Below are 26,120 nucleotides of genomic sequence, written 5' to 3' on the forward strand. Positions count from 1 at the left end.
TGTGTGTGTGCTCTTCTGTGTGTGTGCTCTTCTGTGTGTGTGTTCTTCTCCATGTGTGCACACATGCTCTTTTCTCTGCATAGAAGGCTCCTCTCCTCCTCCCGCCTCAGCTTTCACCCCCCTCTCTTCCCGTCACCTCTCTGCAGTCTCCCTTCACCAAGTGCTCCTATCTTCCCTGTCCCTTTCGATGGAGTTGCTTCTGCCCCTTCCTCTCTGTGCGTTTTTCCACTCAGACAGTGGGGGCCCGGAGGTCCTGACTGGTTGATGTTTGAAGTGCCAGGCTGCAGCATTGCCTGGTAGAGGAAACAGATGGGAGAGGCTGATCACAAACCCAGGCAGGCACCCACGGCATTCATTATCAGTCCCCACAGACCCCCAGAATGAGCCCAGGCCCTGCCAATGGCACAAAACCTGGAGAAGGGAGGAAGGGGAGGGCTCACATGCAGGGCACCAGGGAGCAGCTGCACCATCCGCGCCTGCACCGTCCGCGCCTCCACCGTCCGCGCCTCCACCGTCCGCATCTCCATTCAGCCACAAAGAGCTTCCCAGTCCTCCTCTGTGCTGGCCGTGCAGGACTGAGGGTGCCGCAGTAAAGTGTGTGGAGGAAACCCTTCCCAGAGACCCATCTTGAACTGGGCGAGAGCCGCAGGCCAGAGCCGGGCTGGCGCGGTGGAGGAGCTGCTGCTTTGGGTGGGGAAGGTGGTAGAGGAGCTTGTCTCTGAGGAGATGCATGTGAACTAAGACCTTGGGTGGAACATCGTGGGAGCTGTGGGAAGTTTGGGAGGTGGGGATTCCAGGTGGAAAGAGCAGCAGTGCAAAGGCCCCGAGGCAGTTGCGGAGTGGTTAGACCTGGTGAGAGAGCACCCAGTGCCGGTTTGGAGGCCAGAGAGCAGGGAGTGGCTGGGCACGCACCTGAAGCTGTGCTCAGGAGTGCGTGGTCTCATCAGGGTCTTGGGAAGCCACGGGGGACGGACGGTATGACCTGACATTTTCAGCAGCAATCTCTGCTGCTCAGCAGGATGTGGAGCGTGGGGGTGTTAGCAGGAAGACCAGCCAGGAGACTCACTGTGGACCAGGCACAAGGTGATGGTGGTCAGGCTTGTGGCAGTGAAGTGGGGGAAAGGGTTGGATGCCACACTCATCTGGGGTTTGCTATAGTGGTGATGGCCTCTGGGGTCCGCAGGTCTCCCTGGGATTCTCTGAGTGGCGGGCCTCAGGGGCAATGGCCTAAAAGCACGTGCCTTTAGTGGCAGAGCCAGGCTTTGTGTGTAGTGTCATACGCTGCCACAGGACACCCGCTTTTCACTGTTTTAGCCTGCTTGCCGCGTTAAAGGTCATTTTTGTTCAATGCTTGAGCTGGCTGTCCTTTATTTACATGTTAGTAGTGGGATGACAGCGGACATCAAGCAGAGTTCAATCTGAAGAATTTGGACTGACTGTAGCTTTCTTCAGTCAATAAGAAATCGGAATTCTGCATTTTTCCTCAAAGTAGCACACGCGTGCTCTTTTAAAGGGCATTACTACCCAGGCTGGTGCAGAGCGTCCCGGCGTCTGGGTGGGTGGAGGCCCTCTGCCCTGACTTGGATGAGGGGAAGAAGGTAATTGCTGGGTTGTTGGGTTGCCTGTGAAAGGGCACTCACGTGGCAAGTGCTTCAGCACTGTTTGTTTGCTAACTGAAGGCTTCGCCACCTCCCGCTGTGCCTGGTTGGTGCCACCGATTTGCCCCGTAGTGCATTCCGCATTCTGTGTCTGTCCCGAGGCTGTGCTCAGGCAGAACTCGGTCTATCTCAGGTACAGCTCAGAGACGCGGCCTCATGGAGCCTTCTGCTGTGGAACCGAGTCAGGAGCTCCGGCCTGCTCAGATCTCTGTCCCTGCAGCAGCCTGTTTCATGTTCCACACAACCCAGGAACTTGTTGTGCCGAGAGGACTTAGGTCCCCTTGGCGTCCTCCCTGGGTGAAGCTGGGTATGTCCTATTTGCCAAATTGGTTTTCTCCGGCACTTAGGCTGCTAAGGGAAGTATTGCATTCATGCGTATGAGTAGATTTAGGCTTGAGAGTGTTTGTGTGTGTGTGTGTGCGTGCGTGCACGTGTGAGACAAGCCCTCTGAAAGAGAGGGGCCTTGTTAAATGGTGGGAGTGCTCCACTGCCTAAAGTCTTCCTGTACACAGTCACACGTGCTTGCGCGTGCTCTCTCTCTCTCTCTCTCTCTCTCTGTGTCTCTCTTTCGTTCTGCAGTGCGACTGCCCCCTGCTCTGGGCGGTGCCTGCCTTGACTCCCTCTGTCCAGGGTGTGTGCTCCTGGGGCGCTGCACTGCTTGTTCCCTGGGCTGTAGAGGACACCGCGTGGCGACAGGGACGGGTCCAGTGGCTGCTGGCTGCCGTGGCCCCCTGGATGCGTGTGGAGGGATATCAGTGGCCTCAGGCACCCTGGACCATTTTGGTGAGGAGGAGCTGGGCAGTTTCTCCATTTCTTCGTGACTGTGTGGTCAGCTTCCGTGGAGTCACCGCCTCTGTCATTCCTTTTTTCTTCTGTTGCTGCTGCTGCTGTTCTCGTGTGGCCCCTTCCCCTCCACCTCCTGCTCCTGACCCTTTCAGGGGCTCAGAGGCACCTCAGAGGCTTGCTGGTGAACAGACCCAAGGGCTGTTGAGCTGGACCTGTGCCCCGTGCCTGCCTTCGTGGGCCTAGCCTCCCTGTCTTCTAGTCACACGCCGTCCCCTGGGCTTCTTCCTTCATGCCTCAGTGGCCGGGCAGGGATGGGGCTGTGCGTTGGTGACTCGTGGTGCAGCCCTGTTGGCCGAGGGGCCCTTCCTGTTGCCGTCCCGCTTCTTCATCTCCCTCTGGGGCCACCGAGGGGCTGCCCCCACACGGCTCCTCTGGCCACTACTTGCAGCTCGGTTAAATAGCATTCACATCATTTGCGAAGCTGTGGTACGTGAGAAATTCTTAAATGGCACTGTGTTGTTGAGTGGGTTTGGTCTCTGATGTTAAATATTCAATTCTCTCTAGAAAGTTGTGGACTGAAAATGAAAAGCATGTATGAATATATATGCGCAAATGTATTACTCATTCCACCGGCGTCTCTCAGGTGCCTGCTGTGTTAGGCAGTTGCTCTGTTACTCATCTGAAGAGCCGTGTGGACTGCCTGCTAGCGTGGGGATAGGGCGGGGCCTAGACTTGAGGGCTGGTGATGCCACTCTAGATAGGTTCCTTGGGTTGAGAGACTTCACCTGTCGGCTCCAGGTCCCTCCTTTGTAAGTCCCCGGTTGATAGTGATTTTGGGGATGGAGCCTGCCAAGCCCAGTAAGATTTAGGATTGTAGGCAGTGTGGGAAGGGATCGACTCCTCAGGGTGCGACTCCTCAGGGTGCGAGCTCTGCGGGGCCGAGTTTGTATGGAAGCGATGTAATTCGTCCATCTGACGGAGTGTGTGTTCCTGAACTCTACCTCCTGTGTCTTGCTTGTGTGGATGAGCCTGGACAGAGGAGTTGGACCCGGCCTTAGCTGCCAGGCAGCCCGAAGGTCAGGCTGGAGCCATCAGCCGGTGACCCAGTGGAGAGGAGTGGGAACTAGGGGGCCACAAAGTAGGTAGTGGTTGGCTCTTCCAGAAAGACAGTGGAGGGGGAACAGGTGGCAGCAGAGGCTTCACGGAGGGAGTGGTGTTTGAGGTGAATCCCGGAAGCCAGGGGTGTCGAGACTCAGGATGCAGGCGTGACAGGCTTTCCAGGCAGCGGTAGGAGCACGGGCTGATGGCTGGCAGGCTCAGCTGGGGAAGAGTGCTGTAGCTCAGTGCACCCACAATGTGGGTGCTGGCTGGGGAGACCCGGGGCAGGGACCAGACTGAGGGGCCAGGGACACTGCACTGGGCCTGTGCTGGTGGTGGTGGGGGCTCTGTCCGTGGGAGGTGAGGAGCACACAGAGGTCTTCAGCCGCATGTGCACGTGTGTGGTGTGGCTGATGGGACTGTGTTGCACGTTGTTGTAATAAAACCCTCCTTATGAGTGAAGATGGAAGAGAGTGGGTGGGAGGAAGAGATGGTGGAGAGAGGGATCAACTGAATATGCTGAGAGTATTGGAAGGGAGGAGGCTGGGATGACTCCTGCCTGCCTGGCCTGGGTACCTGAATCCCTGCTAAGATTTTGTAAGCGATGGAAGTTAAGTTTGTCTTCTTGAATGGTGATAACTTTTCAGAGGTTTAAAGAAACCTGTTGACTTAATGAGGGAAATTTAGAGCATCCATCCACCCACCTGTCCATCCACTCATGCACCCACCTCCTCACTCATCCATGCCTCCCTCCCTGAGGAAGTCTCCACTAATGGGTCAGGTGCTGCTGCACAGTGGCCCGTGAGGTGTGGAGGAGCAGAGAGCTTCTGCTGTGAGAGCCAGCGTAGGGACGGACTGAGCCAGGGGCTGGTGAAATGCTGCACATTGCTTGTGAGATAATAAATAGTTAAGATAATTCAAACTTGATTAAAAAAAAAATTAAGGGCCATGCATGGTGGCTCACGCCTGTAATCCCAGCACCTTGGGAGATTGAGGTGGGTGGATCACTTCAGGTCAGGAGTTCACAACCAGCCTGGCCAACATGGTGAAACCCTGTCTGTACCAAAAAATATGAAAATTAGCCGGGCGTGGTGGCTCGTGTCTATAGTCCCAGCTACTTGGAAGGCTGAGGTGGGAGGATCGCTTGAACCTAGAAGGCAGAGGTTGCAGTGAGCTGAGATGGCACCACTGCACTCCAGCCTGGGCGACAGAGTAACACCCTGTCTCAAAAAAAAAAAAGCAATTGATTTTTGTTTATATTTGTATCTTAATATTAGGAACAATGAAAAAATACAATATACATTTCAAGTAATGAATGCTTTCATTTTAAAGTTTCTGCCATGTTTACTTTTTGCTTTACCACCTGTTCCATTTTCTTTCAGATTTTTGAAAGGATCTTGTTTATATGGGCGATCCGCCACCCCGCCAGTGGATACGTTCAGGGGATAAATGATCTCGTCACTCCCTTCTTTGTGGTCTTCATTTGTGAATACATAGGTAAGATTTCTCGCAAACATTAAACGTGAACTTCAGTGGACTTGCTGTGTGTTACTATGCATAATTATAACAACATTGAGAATTGCCACTAAGTTTAATGTTATTAATGATAGGTAATATTAGAGAATAATAGTTTTCTCATCGACAAAAGCCTTCCAAAATGTCTTTAATCCACATGCTCAACTACTGAAGACATTAAGTTGCAGTCATAATGATTAATATCTTCTTTTTAACAATATTTGAAGATAGATAATATATTTGGGGAGTGTCGTTTATTCTAAAGGCCATCACAGTACTGACTTTAATGGTTTCAATCAATCAATCTGTCTGTTTATTTTGTTTATTTTGAGATGGAGTCTTGCTCTGTCACCCAGGCTGGAGTGTAGTGGCGCGATATCGGCTCACTGCAACCTCCGCCCTCCGGGTTCAAGCGATTCTTCTACCTCAGCCTCCTGAGTAGCTGGGACTACAGGCATGCACCACCACTCCCAGCTAATTTTTGTATTTTTGGTAGAGACGGGGTTTCACCATGTTGGCCAGAATGGTCTCGAACTCCTGACCTCATGATCTGCCCACCTCGGCCTCCCAAAGTGCTGGGATTATAGGCATGAGCCACCATGCCCAGTCAGTGGTTTGAATTTAAGATTAAGGTGATAGAGTATCAGTCACATATTTTGCTTACAAGCTGAAAATCAAATCTTCTTTAATTGCGTTTCTGTGGCATTTCATCCCTTTTCTACTTTTGCTATACTAGTAACATTTGGTTTTATGAGAGTATTAATTACTTGTGAAATAGCTGGTTGAACAGCGGTTTCGGTTGGGCTATGTTTTTATGCTGTTTCCCTTTACGCACTGCATGGTTTTCCTTTATCACAGTCAACTGTACTATAACTTAATCTGTTTTGAATATGTTTTTAAGTTAAAACCTCTGATTATAAAAGTGAGGATCTGCTTTTAAATTCATCTATGAATAAAAAATAAACAGGAAAGAGGGGACTTGACTGTTTACTCACAGCATTTTAATTTAAACCCAGGTTTGTCTTCCTGCAAGCCTTCTGGACTGGGCGCTTGCCTGTTTTTATTACATGGTGTTTTTAGCGTTTCCAGTTTGTGCTCGGCTTCAGATTCCCATCCTTGGTGTAATCTGGAGAGATGAGCTTTACCGGAGGACAGATTATCCTCCGAGGATGAGGACATATCCATGGAGTGAATTTTATTGCAACCCCTCTGAGACTTTGTTTCCCTTTATGATTTCATAGGAGGTTGTCTCATTGCTAAGCAACTAAAGAGAGCTGCCGCGCCTCCCTCCCTAATCATCTCTTAAGTAGGGGAGAGGCCGCTCCTGAGGGTGCTTAGCTTTTCTGCCTCTTACCCCTCATTTGCCAGATAATGAAAATGCTCTTAATGCTCCTGGAACAGTAGGACCTCTGTCAGTAGACTTCAGAGTTGTTAATTGAAAGGAGAAGTTCAACTGAGATGTGATTAGAGAATTGATATTCCGTGTTAAATAGACCATTTAATTAATGTGGTAAATAAGTTTGTTTTAACTACTTTACCACCAACTTCTGTTGTAAGACCCAAGCGATTCTTAATGCATTTGCCTCATTATCTGCAAGACAGGACGAAGGGGCATGACCACGATCTTAATTGTCCGGAAGAAAGAAAAACTGGAGAAAATGGAATTTGTGTCTTATGAGTGGTGTCTTCAGATGAGCTCAGAGACACTTTCCTTGTCTTCCTGCGTCCCTGTCCTTCCTGCGTCCCCGTCCTTCCTGCGTCCCTATCTTTCCTGCACCCCTGTCACACACGCAGGCACATGCACGCACGTATGCACACATCAGAACACAACCACACATTGTGTTGGTATACAGTGTCACTTTCAAACATCTGTGTAAAACATATCATTTATTTCTGTTGGTCAGCTATTAAGTGGACATATAAAAATGTTTGGGCTGGGCACGGTGGCTCATGCCTGTAATCCCAGCACTTAGGGAGGCTGAGGAGGATGGATCACGAGGTCAGGAGTTCGAAGTTCGAGACCATTTTGGCTAACATGGTGAAACCTCATCTCTACTAAAAATACAAAAAATTAGCTGGATGTGGTGGCACGTGCCTGTAGTTCCAGTCCCTCGGGAGGCTGAGGCAGGAGAATTGCTTGAGACTGGGAGGCGAAGGTTGCGGTGAGCCCAGATGGTGCCACTGCACTCCAGCCTGGGCGATAGGGTGAGACTCCATCTCAAAAAAAAAAAAAAAAGAAGTTTGGTCCCAGATTTCACATGTGATTATTGCATTTGTAGTCCTTTTTAGATCTTGCTTCCTAGGTTTGGGGAATGTTTATTAGTATAGTCCAAGTCCATCTTTCATTATGTTGTAAAGAAGCGTTTAACTTGCATGGTGTGCTGTCCAGCTTCCTTATGGGGCTGAAGTTTGGTCATTCACGCAGCCCTTCATGGAGCACCTGCCCTGCTGCTGGGTCTGGTGCAGAGCGCTGGGGTGGGGATATGACTTCAGTTCAATGCAGCCAGTATTGACAGAGCATCTCCTGGCCCTGTGCTGTGGGAGCGGGGCAGGAGAACAAGGAAAGCCTGATCCCTGCCCTCTCGGAGCTTGTGGTTGTAGCACGGAAGACGGATTTTAGATGAGTAATTTAAAGTCTTAATTAAAGTAATTAACATTCACATTATCAAGAGGAAGCCTGGGCTGCTGTGAGGACCTGTCCCCTTTTAGGGGTCAGGGGAGGCCTCCAGGGTGAGGTGACGTTTTAGCCATGTCTCACAGGATGAGGAGGAGCTAGGTTGAGGCTGGGCATTCAGAGAGGGCAGCAGGAGGGCCGGCCTGGAATCCAAGGCACAGTGACAAGTAGTGGCACTGGGAGGAAGGGCAGGGCAACTTGGGCTGCGGTGCTCAGAAGGAGAAGCTTGGGGTCGAGTCTCAGGGGCGTGCAAAACCCCCAGCCACTGTGCTCAGGTTCTCGTCTTTGAACATTCACTCTGGCAGCTGCATGGATGTGATTGGAGGGTTTCTGGGGGAGCTCACAGACCAGGGATCTGCAGGCTCCACAGCCAGCAGAGGCACGGGTCCCCTCCAGAGAGGCTGTTCTGGTTTGCTGAACTCTTAGTTTGCTGAGTCTTCAAGCCAGTAAACCTCAGACGCTCTGCTTAGTGAAGATCTTCAAGATTGACTGTTCCTTCCCAGAGTAGAACCTGGTAATGGGATTCTGTGGTTTCGACACCTGAGCACCCGCCAGTCCTTGGGCCTCAGCGTTCAGGTTGTCACGTGACCACTTGTGCACCTTTGGTGCAGCAGCCTGTAGCACTAGCCCGGGCGTGGCTACCTCCTGAGATCTGCAGCTGGCCTGATTCTGGCGGTGAGCTTGTGTTGTTACTTGGATATTCCTCTTTCTTTGAAGTACAGGACAGAATCCCAGTTAATCAAAGGTTTAAGAAATCCCCAGGGTGTGGGATTTCTCCAGGGGCTTTCAGACAACAGCAGACAGATCTGTGATGCCTTAGTGGGAGCTGGGCTCTTTCTGGGGACGTGTGTTCGCCATGTGTCCAGAGCCTTTAAAGAGCCACAGCTCCTGGCCTGCCGCGTGCTCCCACTGGTTCCACGGGACGTGGGGAATCCTGGAGCGTGGCACAGGTCCCGAGTAGGAACAGCTCTTCAGGAGTGGCTCCTTGTTCTGGCTCTCAGTGGGAGGTTCCGATGCTGCACATGCTGGTACTCAGAGCCCTCTCAGTGTTACGTTCTTTGACTTGGAAAGAAGGATGTGGTGGGCTTCAGATTCCCATCCTTGCTGTAATCTGGAGAGATGAGCTTTACCTGAGGACAGATTATCCTCCTAGGATAAGGACATATCCATGTAGTGAATTTTATTGCAACCCCTCTGACACTTCGTTTCCATTTATGATTTCATAGGAGGTTGTCTCATTGCTAAGCAACTAATGAGAGCTGCGGTGGTTGAGGTTGACACACAGGACCTGGTCTGAAGGCAGACCAGTCAACTAGGTGAACTGCTTCCCAGCACAGGAGAGAAGGTTCATCTTCGGCAGGAGGCGGCCAGCATGTCAGAGTCAGAGAAACAGTTTGTAGTGGGGGAGCCATGTTCAAGCTGTGTGGAGGTGTGCTCAGGGGGTCAGGGTTCCATGGGTCTCCGTGGGTGCCAGGACATTGCCAGCCTGAGTCAGGAATACATGGTCTGCATCCCAGGTCTCCTCGTGGAGCTCGCCAGTATTTGGGAAGGGCAGTTTGGTCCTGCTGTTGATGGATGCAGAGTCTGTAAATGCATGTTTAGCGCATGCACTTGCACACACACATGCTATGCACACAGGTGTGCAGGCTTCTGCACACAGACACACACAACCACACAGAGACACAAACCCGCTTGCACACTCCTCACTAGTGCTAACCTCAACCTCTCCAAGCATATGGGGAACAAATCTGTAACTAACCTTTGTTTGAGTGGCACCCGCCAGTCTCGCTCAGTCCCTGGAGGAGCCTGTCATTAGAGAAAGAGGTCAAGCCAACTTTCATGACCTCAGAGGCAGGAGCAGCAGCGTGTGCAAAGCATGTGAAGATCATGAAGTCCAGTGAATACAGCCAGTTAGACATCACTGAAGCTTGGGGAGAAAACCCTCCCAGTGAAAATGAAATGAGAGGTATAATTTGATTGGAGAGATCGATCACGGAGAAGTTCTCTATGCCAGGAAGCTTTCGCAGCTCGTAAGTTTTGGAGGTTGAAGCCTTAGGGAGTGGGGAAGAAACTAGAGGCGCATAGTGATAAATTTGCTGAAGCTCGAGTGTGCCCGTTCCAGTTCAGAGCCGAGCGTGGGTGCTTGTTGTTGCAGATTGCGTCCTTGACCCACGGGGCGGGCAGAGTACGGAGGTGACTCCGGGTAGCACACTCACTGGAGATGACACTCAGCTAGGAACAGGCAGAAGACCCACTTTTTAGTCTAATCGTTTGGAAGTGAAAGGAAACAGCAAGGCACATTGTACTTTGGACTTACTTCAGGCCATGGATGGAAGAAGGCAGGTCTAGGATGAGAATAACACAGGGTCCAGGGCATCTTAGAGTTTATAACAGCAAAGGAGCGACACCTGGTCTAGAGACACTGAGGGGCACAGGAGCGGGCCCAGACCAGAGGCCAGCAGAGGCAGGAGACTCGCTGAGGGAGGACTGGGCCTGAGAGGAGGCCCTGGTCCTGGATGTCAAATAGGCTGCCGTGAGGGCACCAAAGTGGCTTGATGTGAGCGGAGGGGAGTGTGAACAAGAAGGAAAAATCCAGTGGCCTCCTAGATTCCTGGCCCTGTGAGGGGTGTGGTGCCATTTTCCAGGATGAGACGTGGAGTAGAAAGAGCAGGTGGAGGAGGCGGGATGGGGTTCTGATTTAGGATGTGCTGAGTGTGCTCTGTCGGCAGTGATCAAGTAGAAGAGTCTGTTGGGCAGGAGATCTGCAGTGGAGGTTAGTCTGGAAATTGTTGGTCCGGAAATGGCTGCTGACAGTCACGGCTGTGGGTGTGTGTGTCTGGGGAGAGTGGAGTGCAGCGGGTCACAGGATCCCGTGGCTCTCTGATGTGTCAGGGGTCTCCAAGGTGTGACTGTGACTCGAGGAGCTGGCAGTGGGGCTGTCCCACAGGGAGGTTGATGGCGCTCTCCCATGCAGGAGTCTGGGCATTGAGAATCCAGGTGGCTCCTGCTGCTGAGGGCCGCCATCAGGATCTGTGAAGGATGGAGTGCCGCTCTGGGGTCTGACCGCCGGGGTCCACATCCAGGCGCTGCCCCTGAAGAGCTGCAGACAGCCTTGGTGCCTCAGTGATCTCTGCAATGGATGCAAAATGGAGATCATAATGGCACCAGTCTCTTTGGTTGGCGTGAAGACTGAGTGAGGCAAAACCAGCTTAGAGCCAGGTGTGGAACGCAGCAGGTGATCATCATACTGTCACTTTCCTTGTCGCTGCCTGTGACTTTCCTCTGCTTAAAATGGTAGCTGCGCCTCTGCTAGGTCCCTGTCCTAGGTTTGGAGAGAGGGAGATGGTGCAGGGTGCAGGGCGCAGGGCTGGGGCCAAAGCATGCATCAGCTGAGCCCATGTGTTTTCGGAAGCTTTCCCGGAACGCACACAACGACGTCCTCCATCGGCCACACCCTTGCCACCCACCAGCCACTGGGGGCCTGGAGAAGATGTGGGTGGAGACAGGAGGCAAGGAAGAGGGTGTGTGTGTGCGTGCAGGCTCCCAGACCAGTGTGTGCCCCCGGGAGAGCTATGGCGGTGTGGTAAGGAAATGGGGAAGAAGTGGTGTCAGAGGTAGGACAAAGGCCAGGCCTGAGGTATCACAGAAATCAAGGGAGGGGACAACTTCAGGAAGCAGGGGGTGGTCAGCAGAGCCTACAGAGATGGAGACTGAAAATTGGTCAAAGCATTTGATAGTGGGGATCTCGCTAGCGACCTGCCAAAAACGGGCTGAAGAATGGTGGCAAGCAAACTGTCACGTCAGCTCCCCGCCCGCCCTCAGAAATGGGGGCCTGCATGTTTCTGTGCTGGGGGAAGATTGTACTCAGTGGACCACAGCCTCTTGCAACTTCATTTTAAATAATTTTTTATGATGGAAAGTTTCAAATACAAAGTCAACAAACTTGTCGGAAGAACCCGCGCGCCTGTCGTCTGACTCCAGCAGCCACCAGCAGTCACCGTTCTCCTTCCTTCTGTCCCCCACCCACTCCCGACCTCCATCCAACTGCACTTACTACTGCTGTTTAAAAACAGCTTTATTGAGATTCAGTTTAGAAACCCTAACTTTTACCCACTTAGAGTGTAAAGTTGAAAGATTTTTAGAATATTTGGAGGAGTGTAACCATCAGCACATTTGATTTTAGAATATTTTCATCATCCCCAAAAGAAATCCTGTACCTGTTGGCAGTCCCTCCGCATCCTTCCCTCTTCTCCTATCCGCTAGCCCCAGGCAGCCTCTCATCTGCGTTTTGTGTCTGTGGATTTGCCTCTCTGGACGTTTCACGTGAGTGGAATTGTACGTGCCTGGCTTCCTCCACTCAGCCTCATGCTTTCAAGGTTCATCCACGCAGTGTGTATCAGTACTTCCTTCATTCTATAGCCGGGTAACGGCCCCTGGTACGGACACAGCACGTGTGTTTTCCACTCATCCGTCGATGGACATTTGGATTGTTTTTATTTTTTGACTAATATCGTTTCCATTTTTGACTACTATTTTGACAGGAATAACGTTGCTGTGAGTATTCATGTGTGAGTTTTCGTGTAGATGTGTGTTTCCATTTATCTTGGTATGTAACTGGGAGGGAGAATTGCTGGGTCACGTGGTGACTCTGTGTTTAACCTTTTGAGTTGCCTTTTGTTTGCCGGACTGCTTTCCACGTGGCGGCACCATTTTCCCTGCCCACAGCAGTGTGGGAGGAACGTATGTTTCCTCTTCCCGTGGGAGCGTGTCCACGTCCTGGTGCGGTGTGGGAGGAGCGTAGTTCCCTCTTCCTGCGGGAGCGTGTCCACGTCCTGGTGCGGTGTGGGAGGAGCGTGTGTTTCTCTTCCCGCAGGAGTGTATCCACGTCCTGGTGCGGTGTGGGAGGAGCGTTGTTTCCTCTTCCCACAGGAGCGTGTCCACATCCTTGTCAACACTTGTCATTATCTTTCACTTTTTTTTTTAATTTTTGTAGACTTTACTGAACCTTATATTAATTTAAAGAGATTAAGTTCTGCTTGTTACTCTCAAACTGTGATAACAACTCAGATAAGAAGGGATGTTGACTATAGAAATTATTTGTAAAGACAAATAAATTCCCCAGTGCTGCTGTTTCCCCCATAACCCAGCACACCTGCAGTGTTGACAGCCTTCGTGCCCAGTGCCACATTCGCTGTCATAAGAGGGAACTGGGGACTGTGTCTCATGCGTGTGTCACGCTTTGCACAGAGAAGCTCAGTGGATTAGAGAAACTCTGTTGAATTGGATCCCTACAGAAAGCTTCTGTGTTTACAGAGCACTTTGTTAATGTTTGTTGAAACATTGAAACAATATATAATTCTTATTTATTTTTGAAGTTAATATTATGTTATTTATTAATTTAGTTTTTTGAGATGGAGTCTTGCTCCGTTGCCCAGGCTGGGATTACAGGCATGAGCCACTCATGAGTGAGTGAGCACGATCTCAGCTCACTGTGGCCTCCGTCTCCTGGGTTCAAGCGATTCTCCTGCCTCAGCCTCCCGAGTGGCTGGGATTGCAGGTGCGTGTCACCACGCCCAGCTAATTTTTGTATTTTTTGTAGAGACGGGGTTTTACCACGTTGGCCAGGCTGGTCTCGAGCTCCTGACCTCAAGTGATCCACCTGTCTCGGCCTCCCAAAGTGCTGGGATTACAGGCATGAGCCACCGTGCCCGGTCACTATGTTATTTTTTTAACTTTAAGGTTCAAGGGTACCTGTACAGGTTTTTATATAGGTAAATTGTGAGTCACAGGGGTTTGCTGTACCTATTATTCAATTACCCAGGTAATAAGCGTATACCCGATAGGTAGTTTCTTGATTCTCACCCTCCTACCACTCTCTACCCTCAGGCAGGCCCTGGTGTCTATTGTTTGCTTCGTTGGTTCCATGTGTACTCAATATTTAGCTCCCACTTATAAGTGAGAACATGCAGTAGTTGGTTTTCTGTGCCTGCATTGGTTCTTTTAGGGTAATGGCCTCTACCTCCACCCATGTTGCTGCAAAGGACACGATCTTGTTCTTTTTTATTGCTGAATAGTATTCCATGGTGTATATGTACCACATTTTCTTTATCCAGTCCACCACTGATGGACATTTAGATTGATGCTGTATTTTTTGCATTGTAAATAGTGCTGTGATGAATATACCCGTGTATGTGTCTTTATGGTGGGATGATTGATATTCCTTTGGGTGTATACCCAGTAATGGGATTGCTGGGTTGAACAGTAGTTCTGTTTTAAGTTATTAGAGAAATCCCCAAACTGCTTTGCACAGTGGCTGAACTATTTACATTCTTACTAGCAGTGTAAAAGCATTTCCTTTTGTCTACAACCTCCACAGCTTCTGTTATTTTTGACTTTTCAATAACAGTCTTTCTGACTGGTGTGTGATGGTATCTCATTGTGGTTTTGATTTGCATCTCTCTAATGATTAGTGATGAGCATTTTTGGTATGCTTGTTGGCCACGTATATGTCTTTTTTTGAAAAGTGTCTGTGTCCTTGGCCTACTTTTTAATGGGGTTGTGTTTTGCTTGTTAAGTTCCTTATAGGTTCTGACCTATAGATATTAGACCTTTGTTGGATGCATAAATTTGCAAATATTTTCTCCTGTAAGTTGTATGTTTACTCTGTTGATAGTTTCTTTTGCTGTGCAGAAGCTCTTTAGTGTAATTAAGTCCCATTTGTTAATTTTTGTTTTTGTTGCAATTGCTTTTGCCATCTTGGTCATGAAATCTTTGCCAGGGTCTGTGTCCAGAGTGGTATTTCCTTATGTTATCTTCCAGGGTATTTACAGTTTTAGATTTTACTTTTAAGTCTTTAATCTATCTTGAGTTGATTTTGGTATAACAAAGGGTACTAGTTTCAGTCTTCTGTGTATGGCTAACCAGTTATCCCAGCACCATTTATTGAATAGGGAGTCCTTTCCCCATTGCTTGTTTTTGTCGACTTTGTCGAAGATCAGATGGCTGTAAATGTGTGGCTTTATTTCCGGGCTGTCTGTTCTGTTGCATTGGTCTATGTGTCTGTTTTTGTTACTGTGCCATGTTACCAGTGCCATGCTGTTTCTGTTACTGTAGCCTTCAAGTATAGTTTCAAGTATACTCACAAGTATATTCACAAGTGTGAATATTGTGATGCCTCCAGCTTTGTTCTTTTTGCTTTGGATTGCTTTGGCTATTCAGGTGCTTTTTTTATTCCATGTGAATGTTAAAATAGTTTTTTTTTCCTAATTCTGCAAAACATGTCATTTATTGGTAGTTTAATAGGAATAGCACTGAGTTTGTAAATTGCTTTGGGCAGTGTGGTCATTTTAACGATAGTGATTCTTCCTATCCATGAGCATAGAGTGGTTTTCCATTTGTATATTCATCTCTATTTTTTGAGCACTGTTTCGTAATTCTCGTTATAGAGATCTTATATGTACCTGGTTAGCTGTATTCCTAGGTGTTTTATTCTTTTTGTGGCTGTTGTAAATGGGATTGCATTCTTGATTTGGCTCTCAGCTTGGACATTGTTGGTGTATAGAAATGCTACTGCTTTTTGTACATTGATTTTGTATTCTAAAACTTCAGCTATCAGATCTAGGAGCTTTTGGGCAGCAACTATGGGATTTTCTAGGTATAGAATCATATTGACTGCAAACAATTTGATTTTCTCTCTTCCTATGGGTTGCCTTTTATTTCTTTCTCTTGCCTGATTGCTTTGGCAAGGACTTCCAGTACTATGTTGAATAGGAGTTTAGAGAGTGGGCATCCTTGTCTTGTTCCGGTTTTCAAGGGGAGTGCTTCCAGCTTTTGCCCATTCAGTGTGCTGTTGATTGTGGGTTTGTCATAATTGGCTCTTCCTATTTTGAAGTATGTTCCTTCAGTGTTACAGAGTAATGTAAAAGCATGGCTCTTAAATACTTAATAGAAACAGTATAGAGATACTGGAAGACATAGATAAGTTATGAAGGAAGCAGTTAAAATACTTGGCCATCCCACTGTTGAGAAGACTTATTGAAGCCTATCTCCTCACTGTGCTGCCTCCCCTTTGATTAAGATCCTTTCTCCCCACACAGCCACATTGGGAGGGCTGGAGAAGGGTCTCCCTACTTTCTCTGCTCCCAAGAGACCAGTGGCTATCCGCATGGGGAGACTCCTGAGCTCTACTTCAGTTCCTTGGGGGTGGTATCACGGTATCACCTCTGTGTGGCAAGCAGTGTGAGTCTGGGCCCTTCCCATCTCTTGCCCTGCCTGGGGCTGGGCCTCTAAGCTAGCCTGGGTCTCTTATCTAGGCTGCTAGGGTCCCAGTGTCTAGGTCTGGGCTGGGAGAAAGGAGGACTCATCCCGCCTGGAGCCTGAGCTGTGGTTCCAGCCCGTCCTTTGCGCCAGGGTGCCAGGCACTTGCCCGCTCAGTGCTCACTCAGGGGTTACTGTCCTGTGTGTGGCCACCAGGCAGCCGCCATACCACTGCGCATAAGCAGCTGTTTTCTGTATTTCCTTTAATTTTTTTTTCTATGCATTGTATTTACATAGTCAAGTGCATATTATCTATAATATTTGTTTCACGTTTTTTCCACATTTAACCTTATAATATAAGCTTTTCCTTGTATTAAGAAATCTTTATAAAAATGATTTCTGTCTTCTGTACATAATACTCTATTGAGATCATGTAGCATAATTTCTGAAACCATCCAGTGTTGGTGAATTTTTTTCAGTTTTTCTTTCCTTTAGGCAGGGTGTAATTTTTAAGGTAAAGCCCGTACTTTTCAAACAGTGACTGTCATATTACTTTTAAGTATGTTAAATTTGATTTTGAATTAAGGAGTATTATTCCATCACCTTGAATTCCACAGTTTAAGCAGAAAATTGTATTTTAGCTTAAACATTTTTAGCAGAGCAAGAAACGAAGAAGTATTTGCCCCCCTCCCCATCTTTGATGTCTCCGTGCTATTTAAATGTAGAAACAATCTTGACTGAGTACTTTGGACTGATAACTCGGACTGACTGGTTGTTGGTTGTGCTGCAGGGGAGCAGTAGGACCACGTTTTGGAAGGTGAAGAGTGTTTTACAATGGATTCTCACCATCAGGAGGTCTAATATCTAATTGACTTGATTCTCTTTGTTATTTTCCCTTAAATTACTCTTGAAAGCAAATGTGCAATGGGTTTGGAATAAACAGTGCATTTGCTTAAGAACATTAAGAATATTTATTTTGCCGGGCACGGTGGCTCATGCCTATAATCCCAGCACTTTGGGAGGCCGAAGTGGGCAGATTACCTGAGGTTAGGAGTTCAAGACCAGCCTGACCAACATGGTGAAACCCCATCTCTACTAAAAATACAAAAATTAGCCGAGTGTGGTGGCGTGTGCCTGTAATCCCAGCTACTTGGGAGGCTGAGGCAGGATAATTGCTTGAACCCAGGAGGCAGAGGTTGCAGTGAGCCAAGATTGTGCGTTGCACTCCAGCCTGGGCAACAAGAGTGAAACTCCATCTCAAAAAATATTTCTTTATATTCCTGTTTGTAAGTCAAATTCTTGAAGTATAGATTGTTCTTAAACAGGTAGTTGCCCAGAGAGGACATTCTAGCATGTGGCTCCTGGAGCTGGAGGACTGCTAGAGTTGTGATTTGTGTGCAGTTGGGACGGCAGGTAAAATCCCCACAGCCAGTGGGACACATGAGAGGAATAACGCAGAGAACATGCTCGCAGCTGGTGGATTTTAGCAGCACAGTCATTCTTTTGCCTATTTCCATTATCAGAGTATTACTAGGGCTTTGAGTGACAGTGAGGGAAGGAAGAGCTGGTGCTAGTTTCTCATTGATAAGTTAGAGCTTTAGAATGATTTGTTTTAGCTTTCCATTGTTTGCATTTAAATTTCACTTCACTCTACCTTGTTTTTCTGTGTTGTCTAAAGCAAGTCAACTGCCAAATACATCCTTTGCCTGACTTCCTTGAATGTTCCTCACAGCTTAGGTGCTTTTGTGCTCCACAGTTAATCTCAGAAACATTGCAGGGTGAAAACCAAAGCATCTGAGCGTAGCACATTTTCTGTGGCAGTTCTAGGCCCACGTGAGACAAGCAGAGAGCTGCCTGGGGTTGCCCGTGGGTAGAATAGCAAAGTGGAGGTGGCTGGCTTTGCAGCCCCTGAACTGACAGTACAGGTGCCACATCTTTCCATTGCCCATGACTCATATATATTCATTTTTTCTAGTTAAAAACGTTGTGGAAATAATTAGGGTAATGGACCTACTGTTTAAAAAATTGGAAAATTTAATAACAATATGGCCTTGCCATCCCAGAAGCTGTCACTTGAACATTTGGCTAATTTTTTTCTGGCCTTTTACTCTGTAGGTTCTTTTCCATAGTAGCTATTATATTATGCATGCACATTTCAATATTGCTTTTTGCTTAGTATCTAACCATTTTCCAGTGTCATTCAACATTTTTAAAAAACATGTTTTTTAAAAGTAGAACATACTACTTTCAATAACGGCTAGAGAAATGAGACAAACCAGCAAGAAACTAGAAGAATAAACAACACAGAAGACCAGCTAGATCTAGTAGATACCCACAGAACACTGCACCCAGCCGCAGCAGGATACAGGTTCCTCTCAAGTGCTTATGGGGCATCCTCTTGAATAGACCATATGCTGGGCCATAAAACCAGCCTTAATACTTTTGAGAAGATGGAGTTTATACAAAATGTGTTCTTTGACCACAGTGTCATGAAGTTAGAAGCCAGTTAACAGAAGGAAATTTGAAGAAAATGACAAACACGTAGACATTTTAGAACACACCCTAAATAACCAGTGGGTCAAAGACGAAATTGTAAGGGAAATCAGAAATTGCTGTGAGATGAAGAAAATGAAAACACAATATATCAGCACTTACAGGATGCAGTTAAAGCAGTGATCCAAGAGAAATTTATAGTTGTAACAGACTGTATTAAAAAAGTCCTCAAATCATTAACTTTCCGTTTTCAGAAACTTAGAAGGGTAAAATAAAGCCAAAACAAACAGAAGGGAGAAAATAATGAAGACTAGAACAGAAATAAGTGAAACAGACTTGTAACTAGACTGACCAGAGAGAGAGAGAAAACTCAAGTTACTAAATTCATGAGAAATTTTAGAAATACACAGCATTAAAGTAATACTATGAACAACTCTACAAACTAGGCAGTGTATATGAAACAAAGAAACTCCTAGAAACACACAAATTGCCAAAACTGACTATGCTGGTTAATTTTGTGCCAACTTGGCTGGGCTCTGGTGCCCTGTTGTTTGGTCCAACACCAGTCTATTTGTAGCTGCAGTGTAGATGTATTTTAGATGTGATTAACGTTTAAGTCGGTGGACTTTGAGTAAAGCGGATTACCCTCCACAGTGTAGGTGGGTCTCCTAATCTAATCAGGCCGTGAGCTCAAAGACTGAAGTTTCTTGAAGAAGTAGGAATTCTTCTCAAGACTGCATCATGGGAAATCCTGATTGAGTTCCTAGCCTGCTGGCCTACCCTACAGATTTCAGACTTGCCAATCCCTACAATTGTGTGAGCCAATTCCACAAAATAAGTCTCTCTTTGAGACTGAATTAATTATTAAGAATTTAAAATTAATAACCAATTTTCATCAATAATTTAATGTTAAGCTAACTTGTTATTAATTCGTGTTATTGAAATAATAATTTCAAAAATCCACAAAGAAAATTGTAGGACTAGATGACTTTGCTTGTGAATTTGATCAAATGTTCAACAAAGAATTAACACTATTTCTTCAGAGACTCTTTCAAAAAAAAGAAGAGGAGGGAACCCGTTTCACATCATTCTATGAAGCCAGTATTACTCTGAGACCAAAGCGAGATGAAGACATAACATGGAAGTAAAAATATAGAACAGTATTCCTTATCACAATGGACTTAAAAATCCTCAGCAAAATCTTAACAAACTGAATCTAGCAACGTGTTGAAAGGATTAGGCATTATTACAAGTGGAATTTATTTCAGGAATGCTGGGATGGGTCAACATTTGAAAATCAATCCGTGTAATACACTGTATTAACAGAGTAAAGAACAAAAACTACACGGTCATCTCAGTTGATCTGGAGAAAGCATTTGACAAAATCCCACACCCTTTTATGAGAAAAATATTCAACAAACTAGGAATAGAAGAGAACTTCCTCTCTAATAAAGGCTTCCATGAAAATTCTATGACTAATATCATGCTTAGTTTAAAAGACAAAGTTTTTCCCCTAAGATCAGGAGTAATATATGGATGTCTACTTTCTCCACTTCTATTTTAGTATTGGTTCTAGCTAAGGCACTTAAGCCTGAAAATGAAACAAAAGTCATCCAGAATGGAAAAAAATGAAACTTATATTTGTAGATGACAGGATCTTGTACATAGAAAATCCCCGAGGAATCCACTAGAACTCTATGAAAGCTTATAAACCAATTCAGGTTTGTCGGATGCAAGATCAAGATAAAAAAATCAGTTACATTTTTATGCACTTGCAATGAAATATTTAAAAATGGAACTGGGAAAATCCACTTACATCAGAAAGAATAAGATAGTTAGACATAAGTTTAGCAAGAGAAGTACAAGATTCGCATTCTGAAAACTACAAAATGCTGTTGAAATAAATGAAAGAAGATCTAAGTAAATGGAAAGGCATCCCATGTTTATGCATTGGAAACCTAATATTGTTAGGGTGGTGTTTGTCCTCGAGTTGACGTAAAGATGTTAGGGTGGCGTTCGTCCTCGAGTTGACGTAAAAAAGATGTTAGGGTGGCGTTCGCCCTCAAATTGACGTAAAGATGTTAGGGTGGCGTTCGCCCTCGAATTGACGTAAAGATGCAGTGCAATCCCTGTCAAAGCCTAGGTGGCTTCTTAGCAGAAATTGTCTAGCTTATCTTAAAATTCGTTTGGGAATTAAAAGAACCCAGAATAGCCATAACAGTCTTGAAAAAGAAAAACAAAGATTAGGACTCATGCATTCTGGTATCAGAATTTATTACAAAGCTACATTAATCAAGACTATGATGCCGCCTTGTGGGTAGACATGTAGATCAGTGGAATAGAATTGAGAGGCCAAAGATAAACCTTCATATTTTTGGTCAATTGATTTCTGACAAAAATGCCAAGTGAATTCAATGAGGAAATTTGTGTTTTCCAACCAGTAGTCCTGGGACGGTTATTAGATACTGAAATGCAAAAAGATGAAGTTCCACTCCTGCCTCTCCGTAGACACAAAAATTAAAGTGAATCATGACCTAAATGTAAGAGCTGAAATCAGAACTCTTAAAGGAAAACATGAAGAAATCTTCATGACCTTGGGCTAGGCCATGGTTTCTGAGATATAACAGCAAAAGGGACAAAGGATAGATAAATTGGATTTCATCAAAATGAAAACTTTCATGTTACAAATAATACTCTCAAGAATATGAAAAAAAACATTCCCCAGAACGGGAGAAAATGTTTGCAAATCATATATTTGAAAAGAGACTCATATCTGGTATATGCAAAGAACTCGTACAACTCAGTATTAAGACAAACCTAATTTTCAAATGGGCAAAGTGTTTGAATAGATATTTCTCCAGAGAAAATCTACAAATGAGCAATAAATATACAAAAAGATGGCCAACATCATTAATCATTAGGGAATACAAATCAGAAGCCACAGTGTGATACCACTTCACACCCTACTATCAAAAAGATGAACAATAACAAATTAACAATTACAAATGTTGGCAAGGACGTGGAGAAATTAGAATGGGGGTGCTGGGGGATTGACTGTTAATGGGTACAGAGTTTCTTCTGGGGGGAGGCAAAACGTCGTAAAATTAGATTGTAGTGGTGGTTACCCAACTTAGTGAATATCTGAAAAACCACTTTAAATAATTTAATTATGTGGTATGTGAATTATATCTCAGTTAAACATTAAAAAAGAAAGGGGAAGCTCATTATTCTGTTGTAAGGAGATGTAATCGGCAGTTTTCTATCGACAAACGTTGTGTAGTTTCTGCTTTTTCACTGTTGATAATGCACGTGGTGGCTCTGTAAACAAATCCTTGATTGTGTTGTGGATTGGTTTTGGGATGCATTCTTAGAAGAGGCGTCACTGAATCGATGGCTGTGAGTATTTTTAGGTCTGGATAACATTTACTAGGTTGTTTTCCAGAAAGAAATGAATATGTATATTCTCACCACCATGTGAGAGAGTGCCATCTTACCCTATCTTTGGTATTTTCTTTACCTCAATTATTAATAGGTCTTTGATTGGCTTGACAGGAAGAACATCTGTGTCTGTGTGCTGCCAGATGTACCTCATTCATGGATAGATGCTTTAGTATTCACACGCAAGGCTGCTTTCCACATGGGCACGAGCTCAAAGATGCTAAGTGACTCAGTGAATTGAAGAGCCAGGAGCAATTAATACACTCTCCAGTACTGACGTGTGAGGTTTCAACCTAAAGGTACCTTATTCAACTGGTCTGATTAAAAAGTCAGCAAAGACAAGGGGATATGTGTGTGTGTGTGTGTGTGTGTGCGCGCACGCATGCGTGCGCATGCATGCATGTGTGTGGTAAAACAACAATTGAACAATTGGGTTGGAACCCGGGGACTGCAGGCCTCGTGTTTAGAGTGGGAGAAGCAAGCATGTGCCCAGTGGCTCCCTGGACCTGGGGTGCTGGGAACTTGCCACACACAGCTCTGCTCCTCAGCCCCTGAGGAGTGTGTGGACCCCTTTGGGAGGCAGCAGTAGAGGGCTCAGTTTGGGCCGTTTTATGGAAGTGCAGTGCCTGAGTCAGCTTCTTGCAAGTCCCTGATGTACTTCATGCAGAGGATGATGTTAGCATTCCTTGTAAACAATGAAGTGGAACCTGGAGATCATCATAAGCTCCCCAAGCAGCAAGTCAGCCCTTTCTTTGGCCTTGTGCCTGTTTTTGGGACCTTGCTTTCTGTTTTCTTCATTCCCTGGCTCCTTCTCACTCTCTCCCCCGTCAGACCACGCCGGCCTGCAGTCTGCTCCTGTATTACCAACACACTGGTCTTGGTGAAGCATTTTGTATTATAGTATCTGACATTTATTGGGTGTTTTCTCCAGGCCGAGTGTTATATGCGTATGGTGGTGGATAGCTTGGGTTAGATTTTTAAGTGAAATTGTGGGGAGTTAAAACTACTCTCATAGTCCCTGAAGTCAGTAGGACTTGGGGACTCTGATATTCAACATCCAAGAATTAACCTGTTTGTTTTTCGTTGCATTTATTTATTTAGATGGAGTCTCGCTCTGTCCCCCAGGCTGGAGTGCAGTGGCGCCATCTTGGCTCACTGCAAGCTCCACCTCTCAGGTTCACGCCATTCTCCTGCCTCAGCCTCCTGAGTAGCTGGGACTACAGGTGCCCGCCACCATGCCTGGCTAATTGTTGTTTTGTATTTTTAGTAGAGATGGGGTTTCAACGTGTTAGCCAAGATGGTCTCCATCTCCTGACCTCGTGATCCACCTGCCTTGGCCTCCCAAAGTGCTGGGATTACAGGCATGAGCCATCACGCCCGGTCTTTCCTTGCTTTTAAATCCTGGCTTCCATTTATTTGGAGCCAAAGCCAGTATCTAGTTTAAATGATGTGGGATTATGGGGATAAATAAGGAGCTCTCCTTCCTGCCTGCCTTTCTACCTTACACGAATCCACCTAAGCTAAATTTCCAGTTGGAGTAACTTCACCGTATGTCTCCCTAATTCTCACAGCAGCCTTGTAAGGTAGATACTACTGCTCGTAGTTTAGAAGAAGGGATATGGAGAGGTTAAGTGGCTTGTAAGGCCCTACCGTTTCAGTTCCAGAGTTCTAGTCCCTCCTGTTCTACCTCTGGACTGCAGGCAGCTTTGGAAGTTGCTGTCTCAGAGCCTGCCATGGAATTACTTGGTCACGTGGTTTTTATGCTTGCAGCTGGTAGTTAAATCAAAGGATTCCTTTCTCTAGTATCTGGCTTTTCTTAATGATACACAGCCCGAGTTCTTATTCATTTGAATCTGGTCCTCAAGACTGAGATGTCGGGATTTTTATCCTTGTTAATTTGGACTTTTTCCTTCGGAGAACAAGTTCTATTTCTATTCCACTGAAATGCAGTTTCATGTTTTTCCCAGTTCATTTTCTTTTCTAAAAAATGAGTTTCTCTTCATTTCCAGTTTTAAAATGACAGTCGTTGAAGTGGTTCTGGCTCTAAGAGGAAATAAACCAACAAATACATAAGAGATATCCTCCCACTTTTAACCCTCCTTATGTAAATGCCACATATTTTAATATCCAGGAACTTGAGTAATTCAAACCAGCACCTTAGAAAACTCTTAATACTAAATTCATCCAAGTCGGCTCCAGCCAGCAGAGGGTGTCTGCTTTGTGTTAGGAGTCCTTGTGATTTGGGGGCGGCACCTTTGGGAATGTCCTGAAGACTGTGGATCCTCTTCTCCCCAGACAGACGCCTGACCCCACCCTTCGATGAACGTTTCAGAAATTTCACGGACTCTCTTTCCTGGGTCTGATTCTTAATCCCTTTAAAGCCATACAGAGGAGCGTGGTCAAGACTGATCTGACGGAGCTTCGTTTTTCATGTGGTTTTCTCCATTCCTGGCTGTTGTTGCATGTTATACATGATCTTCATTTTGTTCCGAGAAATGTTAATGGACTTTAAAAACTTAATGGCATTTAGTTATGAGATCCTTATGGTCTATTCTGTGATCTATTGTTTTCTTTGTATTTCCAATTCAGTGTCACAACCTGGGAAACAAATCTCTGCTTACAAATTGGTGCATTGTCGAGGAATGCCTTATTCTGATGTTATGCAGGTTCTTTCCTGGCTCTTACATACCACCATTTGTGCGTTTATAGAAAGTGTAAGTCCTATGCTAGTCAGAGCAAGACTCTGTCGGCAAAGATGACTGTGACTAGTAATGGGTTCACTGTGTCAGACACTGTGCTAAGCAGGTAATCACATTATCACCTGTAATTCTTAAATGCCCTCTGGCAGTACCACCATATGTTACTGTTGTGATTCCCCCAGGTTGCCTGTCAAGGCCGTGGCGTGGCAGCTCTCCTGGCCCTGGAACTCGTACTTTCTCCACCAGCTTGTCACCTCGAAGAGTAAAGGCCAGAGAAAGACCCGTTGAGAATTCCGATGTGGTGTTGATTTTTTCTTGTTCGTATGTTTGCAGTATTTGTCCTTCAGCTTTTGCGTTTGTATCCCTGAGTGACAGTGGTGTGTAGGGTTTTTTAGTGGAGTACCATTTTCCTCAGGTTTAGGAATAAATGTTATGCTTGCCTCATAGAAGGAAGTAGGAAGTTTACTTCATTTCCCACGGCCCGCTTCCTTTCTCTTCTCCTCCCCATGGTTTTCTACCCATCATGGAGCGTTGGGTGGGTGGTGAGGGGAGATCACGGGTGGACATGATTCCTTCTCACTGGCAGTGAGGCATTCTCTCTGAGGATAGGGTTTTAGTGCAGTGTGCGGTGTCTTTGCTTTTTTTTTTTTTTTTTTTTTGAGACGGAGTCTCTGTCTGTCATCCAGGCTGGAGTGCAGTGGTGTGATTGATCTTGGTTCACTGCAACCTCCGCCTCCCAGGTTCAAGCAATTTTCCTGCCTCAGCCTCCTGAGTAGCTGGGATTACAGGTGCGTGCCACCACATCTGGCTAGTTTTCGTATTTTTAGTAGAGATGAGATTTCACCATGTTGGCCAGGTTGGTCTTGAACTCCTGACCTTGTGATCCACCTGCCTCAGTCTCCCAAAGTGCTGGGATTACAGGCATGAGCCACCGCACCCGGCCTCCTCCTTGCTTTTTGGCATCGTTTGGGAGGAACTGCTGGGAGCGGGTAGCTTGCTGGCTGCCCTTGTCTTCTGCTACCTGTATTTCCTCCCTCCGGAAATTTTACATTTTCTGCCTAGCACCCATCTGCCTTCCATTCATATCTTTGAGCTGTTAGGATCCATCAGCAGTTCTAGCAGGTGGCATTCTTCTCAGGACCACTTTCTCCCAATAAAAGTTAACCATGATCACAACCACAGCGTGCACACTGAGCAGAGGGCAGAGGACAATCAAGGTGAGGTGCACTTCCCGGGCCTCAGGTGGGCCTCTCTGTTAGGTAAGTGGTGTCTTTCGATCCTCAGTAGAAGGAGAGGTTGCTCCAGATCCAGGATTTTCAGCATGGCTTGGAATTACTCGAAGCCATGGTGACGAATTGAGGTGTGTGAAGGTTCTGCTCTCGGACAGGGCTTTCTCTTGGCCAAGCTGGGCAGGGCTTTCTCTTGGTCAGCAAGGCGGGAGGGAAACGAGACAGTCTCTGACGGGGCGAGAGGAAGCTCTGCTTCCTCTCCTGAGTCTCTCCA

At 46.3% G+C, this 26,120-nt stretch overlaps 1 protein-coding gene across 3 annotated transcripts in view; it reads left to right on the forward strand.

Annotated features, from left to right (window-relative positions):
* TBC1D22A (TBC1 domain family, member 22A) overlaps window positions 1-26,120 on the forward strand; it is a 472,727-nt gene that overhangs the window by 156,167 nt on the left and 290,440 nt on the right. For all 3 annotated transcript variants that reach the window (XM_011984056.1, XM_011984058.1, XM_011984057.1), the window contains one exon: window positions 4,925-5,039. In XM_011984056.1, coding sequence (XP_011839446.1) covers window positions 4,925-5,039 — 115 coding nt within the window. The remainder of the gene's footprint in view (window positions 1-4,924; window positions 5,040-26,120) is intronic.

Source organism: Mandrillus leucophaeus, unplaced genomic scaffold (assembly GCF_000951045.1).
Source record: "Mandrillus leucophaeus isolate KB7577 unplaced genomic scaffold, Mleu.le_1.0 Scaffold26, whole genome shotgun sequence".
NCBI classification, from domain to species: domain Eukaryota; kingdom Metazoa; phylum Chordata; class Mammalia; order Primates; family Cercopithecidae; genus Mandrillus; species Mandrillus leucophaeus.